Here is a 14,877-nt window from a genome sequence, read left to right on the forward strand (position 1 = left end):
CAATGCGATGCGGGGCTTGATTCCAGGATCCTGAGATTAGCACCTGAGCGAAAGACAGAGGCTTACCTGACTGAGCCACACAGGCGCCTCGATTCAGCAAATATTTACTGAATGCCTACAATGGGCACATATTTATATCTTATCTATATAATCCTACATGGATATCTTTTAAAAGATTTTATTACTTGAGAGAGAGAGAACACATGTGCATGCATGCACTGGAGCTGGGGGAGGGGCAAAGGGAGAGACGAGAGATAACCCCAAGTAGACCCCATGCTGAGCATGAAGCTGGACGCAGGCCTGGCCCTCACGACCCCAACATCAACAACCTGAGCCAAAATCAAGAGGCAGACACTCAGCAGACTGAGCCACCCCTCTTATTTGGAGATCTAAACACTTGAACAGAACTGGAAATTTTATACTTCCCCAAACGCACAAACATACTTGTATATTAGTCCAGTCACTAATTAAGGAGACAGTATGAAAGAGTATGGTATTGGAATTTAGAATTTTACCTTAGACTTTTACGGGCTATACTCGTGTCTTTGGTATACTCAAGACACGAAACAGAAATATTTAACCTTTTTATTAGTAACCAGTCTAAAGTAGGCTTATAAGTAAAATGGGGATAACATTCATCTTATGATGTCATAGTAAGCATTAAATTAGGTCACATATATAACTATCTAGAACAGCACTGTCCAAGAGAACCTCCTATAATGATGAAGATGTTCTGTAATGTCCAATATGGTAGCTATTAGCCACATGGGGCTACTGAGCACTCGGAAAGTGGCTACTATGACTGAGGAGCCAAATGTTCGTAGAGAAACAAAAGTTTATTTTTCATTCAAAGTCCAAGAGACTCTCACCTAGGAACCAAATTTTAAATTCTATTTAATTTTAATTATTTTAAATTTTAATTGCCACTTATGACTAGTGGTCATAAAAATGTATAAAGCCTTGCACATAATAAATGATCAATGTTGCTTTACTTCCATCTTCCCTATTCATATCAATACTTTTTTATATCCTCTTTACCAGCAAAGAAGTTCAACTGAACTTGCACAACAAAGAATCTCCATAAAAAACCAACCAATAGCTATTAAATTGCTTCTTCAACCAAGCAGCAATGGCAGCATAGAAACAAGTGACTGATTAGTCATATGTGCCCCACACTATGCTAACAGCTTTGTATGACCACTTCATTTAGTTTACATTAATTTTGTAAAGTAGGTGCTATTATCTTACAAATAGAGAAATTAAGCTTAGAATCTGTCCAAAGACACATAGCTAGTAAGTTCGTGAGAAAAAGATTTAAACTCAGGGAGGCTAGGGGGCATGCAGGTGGCTCCGTTAAGCATTCAATTCTTGGTTAAGCATCTCACTCCTGACTTGGGCTCAAGTCATGATCTCGGGAGTCATGAGACTGAGCCCCACATCCACTTCGTGCTCACCAAGGAATCTGCTGTCATCCCTCCCCCTCTGCTCGGCCCCCTGCTTTCTCTCTCTCAAATAAATAAATATCTTAAAAAAAAACAAAACAAAACCTCAGGCAGTCTAATTCCAGAGACAGTGCTTAATCACAATGCTCAATGTGCTTGCATCTTAAAGAACTAATTTACAATAAATTTATTATATATTCTGCAATAAGTAAATGTCCTCCCAACCGAACACCACCCCCAACGACACACACATACATACACACACACCAAATTAGGTATCAGACAATTTGAGCTATAGACACAAAGTTATACATGGGAACTGGATGACCCGAAATAAGTCTCATGTGCCACCTGGTGTGACTGCATAAATGAACCAAATCTAGTGACTTCACACTTATTAGAAAGACTGAAAAAATATCATCACCTTTCTCCCCAGAATAAAATGACTAAAATATCAACTCATATTTTAGAGCTAACAATCTAAGTTGATAGAAGGGAGGGAGAGCAAAGGTTAGGCTGAGAACCATAGGCAGATGTAGTCAGTATTCACTAAAGCCCTATGTCACTGTCTACAAGGGGTATTTATTTGTTAAGACATCAAACATTTCTGCTAGATTAACCAGATCCACTGCATTTACATGAAGCACACTGCCTGCCACTCTTATTTCAATTCTAAAAGGAGCTTAACTTACTTCATGTCTGCTATATTTATGACAAAGTCTTTATTGTGCCCAAAGCTGGAATTCTTATTCCAGTTCTGCCTGACAAGTCAAAGGAAGATTTTACACAGCAAGCCACAGCATACTCTTTACCAAACACCACAGGAATTTCTGAGAGGCAGGAAAAGGCCTTATCTGATCCATTTTCCTCTCTCAACAGAGCAGTGAACAAGAAAAGGCCACTGACCTTTTATCCAGATCAAAACAATATAGGTAAATCTATCTCCTTCTCACCAAAATATCTTTAGCTTCCCTTCAAACCTCATGACCCTTATATTGCACAAGCCCCTGGATCAAAGGTAGCACTGAGAAAACGAGGTTCTACTTATTGAGATATTCTGATGTAACTTAAAAAAAAAAAAAAAAAAAAAAACAACCTCTACTTTAGATTTCTGTCATAGTTCAGCTTAAGCAAGTGTAGATGAAACTAAAACCATAGTAAAAATATGAATAGCACTGATGTTCTGGAAACACTACTGAAAAATCAAGGAGCTGACATAAGGCAGAACAGTCAAGTAATTATGGCACCATTAGTGTAACTTTGTCTGACCTGCTGTGTGACCTGGAGCTAGTCCGTCTCCCACTTTATGCCACTCATTCCGAATCAGTGATAGAGAGTTAACTACTATATATCTCAGTGGAATAGTGAGTAGATTAAATTATTAAGCAAAATGCTTTGGGCAAAAGTCATATGAATGTTAAATATTATGATTTACAAGCATTCATTTTCCTAGCACTCCTGCGGGGTTAGGAAGTTATCTCGATTTCATAGATGAGTAAACAGGCACAGGGGGTAAGGTCACATGGTAAGGCTCCATTTACTTAGTTCCCGTGGGAAGGGAATAATACACACCTTTAGCAATCATATGAACTTTCTTGGCACATCCTCCACAATCTTTAATACATTCAATCCTTAACTTAATGTTGCCATTTTTTAACATGCTGTCCACGGAACAAAAACAGCTCTAAGACAGCAACAAGGCCCAAGTAAGTGAAGATGAATAAATCAGTGTGCTTTGGCAAGAATAATCACAGAAAGACACATAATCTTAAAATGAAATTTGTGGGCGTCTGGGTGGCTCAGTCAGTTAAGCTTCTGCCTTTGGCACAGGTCACGGTCCTGCGGTTGTGTGATCAAGTCTCAAATCCACCTCCCTGCTCAGCAGGGAGTCTGCTTTTCCCTCTACCCACCCACCCCCTGCTTGTGATCTCTCTCTCTCAAATAAATAAGTAAAATCTTAAAAGAAAAAAAAGATAAAACTTGCATTGTTATTTTTTTTAAGATTTTGTTTTATTTATTTGACAGAGAGAGATCACAAGTAGGCAGAGAGGCAGGCAAAGAGAGAGGGGGAAGCAAGCTCCCCACTGAGCAGAGAGCCCAATGCAGGACTCAATCCCAGGACCCTGAGATAGTGACCTGAGCCGAAGGCAGAGGCTTAACCCACTGAGCCACCCAGGTACTCCTTCATTGTTATTTTCAAAGTTTCGCCTCCACTACCACATAAGAACCTTCAGCCACTGGAATTAAGGAACATAGTTTGCTATGAAAACTTTAAAAAAATTTTAAAGGCTTTCATAGGCCTTCATACTGGTGTGCCCCATCCAAATTCTCTGGGAGTGTATTTGTCCTTTGGGCTTTAATTAGCAACTATGCAGAAAAAGAAAACAAGTCCATAGAGACCGAAGAATGAAGAAGTACCAAGAAGAACGGCTTAGGAAGTCCAAAAAAAGGGCAAAAATGCTTCCCATGTATAGTAAGATACAGAAGCACAGAAGATTTTTCTGCTTTCATGTAAGGCTGCTTGATATATTGCTCACCCGACTCCGAAGACAATCTGCCAGGTTTCGGCGTGTGAAATTAGCTGCTGCTGTGGGAGACAATTCATAACCTGGTACAAGAGACAAACAATCATACTTAAAAGTGAAGCAGCAGGAATAACAGCACCCCAAATCATTCCACTACTCCTGTTTTCACATCCTTCCACTCTCTGTACGCCCGGAGTCAGACTGGTTTCTTCTATAGAAGGAAGAGGGTACAAATGTATAGGTATTGGGGAAAAAAGAAAGAGGTCTCAAGATGCTGATTTTTAAAGTTGATTTAAAAAGAATATTGGGAAAATAGAGGATAGAAGTTAGGAGGGGTCATACTTTATAAGGTTTTCTTTTTTTTTTTTTTCTATTTTATTTATTTGAGAGAGAGAGACAGTGAGCAGTGAGAGAGAGAAGGATCGAGGAGAAGGTCAGAGAGCGAAGCAGACTCCCCATGGAGCTGGGAGCCTGATGTGGGACTCGATCCCGGAACTCCAGGATCACGCCCTGAGCCGGAGGCAGTCGTCCAACCAACTGCGCCACCCAGGCGTCCCACTTTATAAGGTTTTCTTTAAAAAAATAAGTTTATTAAATATGATTTTCAAAAGTACAAGCAACAGAAAAAAAAAACATTTCCATCACTATCTGCAACATTTCTAAAAAATGGGAGTATCAAAAGCATAAAAACTTCTAAAAAAAAAAGTTGTAATGACAACAAAACTACAGCCCAGAGGAATGCCATCAGGTGTGCGTTTAATAATGCACTCTCTCAGGGACTTAACCCCCGCCCCCAGTAAAATGGGACTAAAGCCAAAAGCCAAGAAAGACCCGCAACTGAGAAGACCCATGCATAAACTGCAACTTTGGAAAGACAGCACGTGTTAAGTTATCATCAAACACCAGTGCTACAGCAGGTAAGATTTGGTAAAATGTGCTGCAGAAGCAAGCACAGCAGGTAAGATTTAGATTAAAATTCTAACAATTACTTATTGAACAGCAGCTATGTTTCAGGGTCTGTGCCAGGTGCTTTCACAGTTTATTAAACTTCATCCTCACAACCAGGCTATTAGTGCATATTAAATTATAATGCAAGCAACTGTGAACAAATAGGAATACTTTTCAATTCTCCACCTAATCCCCTAAACACCACTAAGGATTTGACAGACCTTTCTTAAAGGCAGAAAGGTCTGATGCCTATTTACATATAGATTTTTCCCTCCTTTCCCTTATTTTAGCTCAGTTCTTGACCTTTAATATGCATAAGAATTACTATATAGGGTTATATAAACAAAACTACACTTGACAGGTAATTTAAAAGATTTTTTTTTTTTTTTAAAGATTTCATTTATTTCTTTGACAGAGAAAGACACAATGAGAGAGGGAACACAAGCAGGGGAGAGGGACAGGGAAAAGCAGGCCTTTCACTGAGCAGGGAGCCTAATGTGGGGCTTGATCCCAGGACCCGGGATCATGATCGGAGCTGAAGGCAGATGCTTAATGACTGAGCCACCCAGGTGCCCCAATTTAAAAAATTTTAAAGACCATTTTAACCACACATAATTTTTGTTTTGTGCACTGACTTTAAACCCTAACACCTACGCAATAAGCAACCCTCTCAACTCTTGTTTGTTTACTCTCCCTCCCTCTCCCAGGACAGGACAGTGAAATATTGCTGTAGCTAATTGAGAAATATACTTGAGAAACAATACTGGCATCCCTCACCTGCCATAGGCATAAATTAGAGAGCCACTAAAAAATAACTCTTGAAATATTCTCAATTTGCTTAAACCTGAGTGCTACGTCCTTTAGGTGTTTTTCATCTTTGAATTCCCTGTGGTAATAGCCAGAGTGCTTAAGATAGAGGAGGCCTTCAAAATTATTCATGGAACTAAATGTATGATGTTAAATTTGCTGCCTAAAATCTATATAAATGGGTCATATCTAGCCATTTCATACAATTATATTCAAATTAACTTCTTTCACAGTCCCACACTGTATCAGTGCTGTGCATAAGTGTATTAAATTATGAAGTAAGTAACTGAAGTAATGTCCCTTCTGCTAAGGTGTCACTATAAACTTCCCTGGATCATAAAGCTTGTGGCTAATATTATCTGTTAGTGAGGCTTTCTCTAATGAGGAAATCCTAGTGAGGAATCCTCTAATAAGGATGACAGCTTATTAGCCCCAGAGGGAACTCACAAAAATCCTAATTATCTTCCTAGACAAGAATCCACCAGAAAGGCAAGGCAGAACTCTTCTATTACATTAAATCTCCTCCACAACTACACAGAGCATTGAGTTTACAAACACTTTACATATTATTCATTAATATTATTATTATCCTATTTTAGATGTAAGGAAAATAAAGACTCAAAGAAGCTAAGTGACTTGTCACGTTAAAAAAAAATAGTAAAACCAAGTTTAACTGAGGTCTTTTAGTTCTGAGGATCAGATATACTTTAGTCAAGTAACACCCTCTGAAATATCTAACACTTAAAAAAGTTTGATACTACCATGTTCATCTCCAAGGTGGACCTCAAGTATCAGTGTTGTAATGGTTCTTTTCTCAGCTCTGGGATTTGTGCAGAAAATTTTTAGGATCAGGAGGGTCTAGATAATGTTTTAAAAGTAGGAAGATTCAAGTAAAAATATGACCACACTGGTCTGCTCATGTGTAGAATTGCCAGTAGAGAGTAAACTTTTTAATTTCAGATTTAAAGACAAAACAAGTTATATTCCAAAAACATAGATACATTCCAAGTATTACCCACCATTTCGCATCTTATAAAGTTGCACATTTTTCTGAATATATTCTGCAAACTGTACAGTGTCTCCAGCCTCTCCAACACATAGGAGTAAGATTTTTTCACTCATCTTAAACATCTTGTCATGATCTGCTCAAAGAAAAAAAAATGTTAAAAATTACCTCACCAGAAATTTACCGCTATTACACAGGCAACCACAAACAAGTTTATCAATCACTATATTGAAAAATTTTACCAATCACTATTTTTAGAAGACTTTAATGGGTAACTGTATTAATTATTTCTATTTCTGTCCATGTTAAACCCATTGGCCTATTTTATTAAGGTCAGTCTCAGCTGGAGAATATATTTGAAAGCTGAAAACTGAAAATACAGTTAAATACTTTTGAAGGCCCCTGAAATGCAAAAACTGAACTTTCAAAGACTGAAGGAATCAAGCCAATGGCCATCATCTTTAGGTTCATGATTTCAAAGCCCTGCAATGTTTCTTCATATACATATGTTATTTTATTTATACACACACAAAAGCATACATGAAGGACCAGAGCTACACTGAATATTAAGGAGTCATCTCGAGAAAGAAAAAAAATCAACTGAGAATATAAATTACCTTAAAAAGTAAATCAACACCATTTCCAAAGCAAAGAGAAAATTATAATGCCAGAGCAAAAATTCTAATGAATATTTTAACACTATGCTATTTAAAAATACCTCAAAAATCCCCATAGTCTAATCTTATCTAGTTGAACCAGACTCATTCAGATTACACAGATAAATAAATATTCAGATAGCAGTTAGTGCCTAAGGAAGAAAACCCCAAATGCAGTCTGTAGCTTCAGAAAAAGCCTAAATCTCCCTATCTCACTCTCACTTTCACTTTTCATTTTTCAAATAGTGCTGAATAATCTTCCCTGGGAGACATGTTTCCTGTCTGAAAGCTTCTGAAATGTCAAAATCCCTTAATAGGATTTAAAGAACAAAATGCTACAGTCAAATATTCTACAAATGTTCGAAAGTTGTAGAACCACAATGTGGCTTCTTAGACTTGGGGTAAAAAAACACAAATTGTACCTGCAGAGAGTATCAAACTGCTTTGCAATTCCTGAACAAACACATGTTTATGTGTTGTAGGCTACAGATTTAAAGACTGTTTGCAAACATGGTCATAAAAGAAAAAAATTCAGGGCGCCTGCGTGGCACAGTCAGTTAAGCAGCTGCCTTCGGTTCAGGTCATGATCCCAGGGTCCTGGGACAGAGTCCTGCATCGGCTCCACGCTCAGCAGGGAGTCTGCTTCTCCTTCTGCCCCCACATCCCAAAAGATTATAAAATAACCCTCATAAAAATAAATAAAATCTTTAAAAAAAATTCACTTATGGCTATATTATCTATGCAAAGAAAAAGGACCAGAAAAGTATTAGATGCCACTGGCATCCATGTTCTTGCCAGTGGCAAGAGTATGGGCGATTTTCATTTCTTTCTTTTTATTAGCATTTCCTAAAATGCCCTGTATCATTTTTGTAAGAACATATTACTTAATAAGCTTGCATTCTTTTCTTTTTTTTTTTCAAGGATTTTATTTATTTATATGACAGAGAGAAGAGCACAAGTAGGCAGAGCAACAGGCAGAGCGAGAGGGAGAAGCAGGCACTCCGCTGAGCAGAGAGCCCAACGTGGGGCTCAATCCCAGGACCCTGGGATCATGGCCTGAGCCAAATGTAGCTGCCTAATCGACTGAGCACCCAGGTGCCCTATTATTTTCATAATGAGGAAAAAAAGCTGGGGTTTTTTTCTGTTTTTTTTTTTTTTTTAAAGATTTTATTTATTTGAGAGAGAGGAAAAGCACAGATGAAGAGGAAGAGGGAGAAGCAAACTCCCCACTTAGCAAAGAGCCCAACTCGGGGCTTGATCCCACGACTCTGAGATCACAACCTGAGCCAAAGGCAGACACTTAACCAATTGAGCCACCCAGGCGCCCCCAAAAAAGTTGTTTTTATTTTGGAAAGAAAAAGCTTGTTTAGAAAGAATTAATGTCACATTAAGAAAAAATGCTAAAATTCTAGGCAGTAAACTGTTCAATTTTGAAATGAATTCAATACAAGGCCAAAGTGTGTTTTAAACATTTATTGTGTGTCCAGTGAATAGTAAAAGGGAGGTGTTATAAATGCTAATGGCTCTCTGAGGAAACAGCCTGCATTACACTAGGGAATTTCTGATCCTTGACAAAGAACTTTAAAAATCCACACAGATGAAACAAACTGAAAACAAATTGAACATCACCATACAATACTGTGAAAGGCCAACTATACTAGAACCCATCAGACGTTAGTTATTTTTATTTTTTTAAAGTAGGCTCTGCAACAAAGGTGAGGCTTGAACTCACAACCCCGAGATCAAGAGTTGCATTCTCTAATAACTGATCCAGATGCCCCTTTAGACCTATATTATAATCTGGACTCAGCACTCTGAACTTGGGCTCTAGTTTCCAAGTGTATAAAATGGTTATACCATCACTTATCCTACCTGGTACAGAGGGAAAACTATACATGAACAATATCACATATTCAGTATTAGTCAGTGTAACTCAGATTACGCACGCTATATGAATTCAGAAAAAAAAAAAGCATTCTGTGTGGGTTTAAGTGCTCTGAGTAATTTATAATTTTCAATGACTTTATTTTTATTTAGTTGAGAGCAACAGAGAGAGAATACAAGCATGAGGAGGGGCAGAGGGTGGGAGAAGCAGACTCCTTGCTAAATAGGGAGCCTGACGTGGGACTCAATCCCAGGACCCCAGGATCATGACCTGAGCTGAGGGTAGATGCTTAATTCACTGAGCCACCCAGGTGCCTTACTCTGAGAAATGTAAAAGCAATTCTGTACAGACCAAGAGACAAGAGACATGAATTGTAGCATATAATCAAACTGAAGATGTGGGGCACTTTCATAAGCAAGCAATCTCTGGGAAATACCTTCTCTATATCAAAATATCTTACAAAACTGACAAAACAAAAAAAATTATTGGAATTATCATTCTTATTTTATACTTGGAGAAAATAAATCCCAAAAGTTTATCCATTTTCAGCATTCTGCTTACCCTACCTAAGTTCCTTCATGAAATGAAAGGTGGAAAAGTCCTCATAGAATTTCAAAGCTCCTATCATAAAACATTTCATACCAGAAAAGACTACAGGGAAAATTAGATTTGAGTGCAATTATTTCCAACCCATTTTTCAAGAATTAACTCAAATTCATCTTTCTTCCGTACAACAGTGATCTTTCTTTTCTCTGAATACCCTTAGGCTTTACTCCTGAAATCATTATTTTAAAAACTAATACTGACTAGTGATACTTCTTTCATCATACAAAATCATCTTATAGTACTTGTTTCCTTGTTTTCTTAATGTCTTATTGCCCTGTGTTGGTTATACAGAGTATCTGTAAAGGTATTGACTTGGTTATTGTTCTACCCAGACACTACTTCATCCTAAAATCACCTGTATATCAAAGGTCTTAGTATTCAAAATAATGGACAGATTTGCCCTCAAAACAAACTGACTGCTTTGGAAAGCATGATTTACAAATAAAACTTCTAGGGGCACCTAGGTGGCTCAGATGGCTGTGTCTGCTTTCTGCTCAGGTCATGATCCCAGGGTCCTGGGACCGAGCCCCATATTGGGCTCCCTGCTTAGCAGGGGCGTGCTTCTCCCTCTCCCTCTGCTCCCCTGCTCCTACACTCACTCACTATAACGCAAATAAAAAAACAAAATAAAAAAAAGAAGAAGAATGAAAGAACAGAACTCAAGAAGAGTCCCTCAGTGTTCTTTCCATCTCCCCAAGTGATGACAGCCTGACAATCAGATGCCTGTTGCTTATAAAAGCAGTGATAGACACATACTTCAGAAAACTCCAGATTTAGTTTTCGTTTCCTTAAACCAAAGATGAACTATACCTGCCTTCTCAAAGCCTTCCCTAATCTCTACAACTAGAAAGAATCTCTTCTTCCTCTACATTACCTGAGAAGTTTTTTTTTCATACATAGCAGAATATTCAAGCTTGTTCTGTAATTATTTGTACACATATCTGAGTCTGTTATTAAACTGTAACTTCCTTTCAGATACAGGCCACATCTTATTCTTCTTGCATCCCTTCAGAATCTAGCACTGGTAGTGGGCAACACAGGTGTCAAAACACAGTATCTGTCAAATAAACATGAAGTCATCTGAGCCAAAGCACAATACTTTTTCAACAGTAGCATGTCTGTGATCAATCACAAAAACACACTCTTAGATTCCACAGATCAACAAGCAAAATCTTAAAAAAAATTATTAAGTACTGACTATGGGGAGACAGTACAGTATAGCAGTTATGGGCAAAGGATCTGAGTCAAATTGCATAGGTTTGAACCTGGGTTCTGCCTCCTGTGGTCTTAGGCAAGTTTCTTAACCCTAGGCCTCAGAACTAACATCTGTAAAATGGCAATATGACAGTGATCTTAAAAGGTTAAATGAAGGGCGCCTGGGTGGCTCAGTGGGTTAAGCCGCTGCCTTAGACTCAGGTCATGATCTCAGGGTCCTAGGATCGAGTCCCGCATCAGGCTCTCTGCTCAGCAGGGAGCCTGCTTCCTCCTCTCTCTCTCTCTCTGCCTGCCTCTCTGCCTACTTGTGATCTGTCTCTGTCAAATAAATAAATAAAATCTTAAAAAAAAAAAGGTTAAATGAAATAATGTAAATCACTTCAAATAGCACCTACTTAAGTCCTTAGTATCATTACTACTATTTGTCACTGCATTAAAGCATTTGCACTAAACTGTTTCAATCCATACTCACAACAAGATTGTGAGGTTGGTATTAATAACCTGACTTAACAGATGAGCCAATCTGGCCACCGTGACAAAACTTGTACAAAGTCACAAAGAAAGTAAGTCATAAGACTCCAGTCTGCGAATTCCACTAACTACCTAAATACAAGGAAAACTCGGCAGCCAGTGCCCCGGAAAACTGGAAAAGGAGGATAAGAGCTGAGAAAGGGGAAGATACAGGTAGCGGAAGGGAAATGCCAAGTTTCTAGTCCCACAGTCTCAGTCTCCCCAGGATCCCATCTTACACCGCCAGCAAATCTACCTCATTAGCAGCGACAACAGAAAAACTTAAAAGATTCGGGGATCAAGGGAGCTTGGTGCCCGGCAGGCGCTTAAACTCTTAAAAACTGAATTCCCACAAGCACCTTGCGCCCAGCAAGCATTTAGCGAAGGCCGGAGCAGGGCACTACCTCGGAGACCTAGGAGGAGCGAATGCCAAGGCCCTAAGCTAGTCTGCCCGTCTCCTCCTTCTATAAAACATGCAAGGACAGAGCAAGACACGCGGGGTTCCTAGACCTCCCTGGTGCTCACCGAACTCCCCCCACCCCACCCCCCATCCCGAACTCCCTCCGACTCCCCTTACACCCAGGCCCCGCCGGATCTCCCCTGCTTCCTCTCACCGTCCTTCATCTGGACAATACTGCTAGCGGCCACCTGGTCGGAGGCGACAAGGACATAATCGGGGCCCTGGATGCCGATGAGGTACTCCATCGCGTCGGGAAGCCGAGAGGACAGTGTGGGACTCTCCGGCTTCTCGGCCTCCCCGGTGAGACAGCACGGCCGAGCGAAGATTTCGTGCGACACAGGCCGCGCGACCGCCCGGGCCACCGGCGCTTTCGGATGACGCACAATTGTCGCGAGAGGTTGGAAAGGGGGCGAGGCTTTGGGCGTCAGGATTCTTAACGCTCGCTTTTCCGTCTGTCGGCTTTGTTGTAAATCCGCTCTACGGGTTGCTTTTCTTAGATAACGCCCGGTTTCTTTACTTATGAGTTGAGTTCAAAACTCGCGTGGGGGTAAAATCACACACTGCAAATAAAGTGCCGAGCACGTGTGGGTGCCAAAAAGGCGTGCGGACGTTCCTAAATGGTTGTTTCCCTTCCCTCGGTAAAAATAAATCCAGAACCTCTCTTGAAAGCCAGATTACAGAAAAATAAACTTGACGGGAGCCCTCGTTACATGCTTCACAAAAATAAAACATGGTTGCGTTAAAGATTTAAGCATGAAGACATTATAAAAGATCTTTACAGATGTCCTAATTTCAAATTACATGCAGTTACTTCTGATAACAGCGACTTGGAAGGGAGGACTCTCACTTACTTTATACACATCTGTATTGTTTGAATGTTCTACAATGTTCATGTATTACTCATTTCTTATAAATAGGAACACACTTGGCCATCTCTTTATATCTTGCAGCCATTCTGGGAAAATCTGAAATATTCCATGATTAGTTCCTGACATTCACAATTTGGTCTTCATGCCAGCCTTACTAGCTTCCTGAGAAATGGCAAAACAGTTGCAATTCTATTTCCAACACAACTCTGCAATTCATTTGCTCCTGCAGAAATCTGTAGTCCTCACTCCCTTCAGAATGTTTCTAACAGCTCTGTGCCTGTGAAGGAATATAGAGCCTGAAGAGTTAGGGGCAGCCCATCTATCATAGGATGGATGCCAGGGGCAAGTGAGGTCATTAAGTCAACCACACCACTAAGAACACAGAGGCATCCATCATCCTAGAAAGATTCTTTTCCTAAACTCCATGGTGGGAGAAGTCTCTTGAGTCTCTCTCCCACCTCCTTTTCTCTTTGTGTGTGTTTGTACATTAATTGCAAAAAGTACACAGTTGTACCCTAAACACAAATCATGCAGAAGAAATATAAATACCTCTCCTCTTCCCACCAGAGGTAACTACCCACCAGATATCTGTATCCTTCCAGATTTTTCTTCCTTTGTACATACCAATATTCATTCATTCATTCATTCATTCACAAAAGCTTCAGCATTCTGAATTGGAAAATGAACGCTCTTCCCCCTAAAAAAGACACAAGGGTCTTTAAAGCTGTATCTTCCCTCTTCCTCCCAGGAAATCCCCTCGAGTTAAGTCACACTAGATATTCTCTGTTGGTATAAAAGAAAGTAGATTTTCAAGACCTAACTTGTACTATCTCACCAAGAACCAGAGAGAATCCTTTATCCACTTAAAGTCTTAGAATAGGGGTGCCTGGGTGGCTCAATCAGTTAAGCGTCTGCCTTAGGCTCAGGTCCTGATCCCAGGATCCTGGGATGGAGCCCCAAGTTAGGCTCCCTGCTCATTGGGGAGCCCTGCTCAGTGAAGAGGCAGCTTCTCCCTCTCCCTCTGCAGCTCCCCCTGCTTATACTCTCTCTTGCTCGCTCGCTCTGTCTCAAATAAATAAAAAATAAAAATCTTTTTAAAAAAATAAAGTGTTTGAATAACTGAGTCTTAGAATTAGAATAAGTGTCTGTGGAGGTTCCAGAAAAAGCATAATGTGGCCATCTCTTTCTGTAAAGGTCCAGACAATAAATATTTTTTAATTTGTAGGTGAAATTGTATCTGTCACAACTATGCAACATTGCCACTGTGTGTGGAAAGCAGCCATAGCCAATACATAAATGAGCAAACTTGGTTATAATCTAATAAAACTTTATTTACAACAGCAACAAAAAAAGATGAGGAAGAGGGGGAGAGGTGGATTGGCCCATGGGCTATAGTTTGCAGACCCCTGATGGAGTGAGAGACCTGTAAATCAACGCCTAACTTGGCTCTATCTCTACTTCTTCCAACCTTGCTGCAAAATGTATTGTGCCTCAATTTCCTTATTTATAAAGGGACAATTAGAAGAGAGATTTGCTTTGTAATTCTCTTGAGATGGGGAGAAGATGCAGATTTCGTTGGTTCCCTGAGTATAAGGAACTATATCCGGTTCCTTCATGAACCCTGGGGAGTCTGGCAGGATCTGAAAGAAGAATGACTACAATGTACCTAGAGAGCATGACCATAATATGGGAGGCTACCAGCTTTGCAACATTCCCAAGTCCAAGCTTGACATGGAAGCTCACACTCAAAAGACCCTGTGAGTTTAGACAATAGAGTTGGGACAATGGTAGACCGGAAATCAGAGGCCTACCCCTAAATATTCAGGAATGTTAATTTATTTGATGCTCTTAATGCCTGCCGATGGCCCTTTTACCTACCTGTGGTAGCTGCTACCCCTCAGGGGCTATACGTGTTTGTTGATACAACTCACAACTCTCCCTTTCTCCA

The 14,877-nt window shown here is 39.8% G+C and overlaps 1 protein-coding gene across 1 annotated transcript in view; it reads right to left on the minus strand.

Moving 5' to 3' along the window:
- The window catches only part of PSMB2 (proteasome 20S subunit beta 2), a 32,569-nt gene extending 20,150 nt beyond the window's left edge, over positions 1 to 12,419 (minus strand). Inside the window, exons 1-3 of the mRNA XM_044237787.1 lie at positions 12,215 to 12,419; positions 6,742 to 6,864; positions 3,980 to 4,050 (exon numbers count right to left, since the gene is read on the minus strand). Of these exons, the coding sequence (XP_044093722.1) occupies positions 3,980 to 4,050; positions 6,742 to 6,864; positions 12,215 to 12,305 (285 nt within the window). The 5' untranslated portion in view covers positions 12,306 to 12,419. The remainder of the gene's footprint in view (positions 1 to 3,979; positions 4,051 to 6,741; positions 6,865 to 12,214) is intronic.
- Between the last annotated feature and the right edge of the window lie 2,458 nt (positions 12,420 to 14,877).

This window comes from Neovison vison, chromosome 2, assembly GCF_020171115.1.
Source record: "Neovison vison isolate M4711 chromosome 2, ASM_NN_V1, whole genome shotgun sequence".
NCBI lineage: Eukaryota > Metazoa > Chordata > Mammalia > Carnivora > Mustelidae > Neogale > Neogale vison.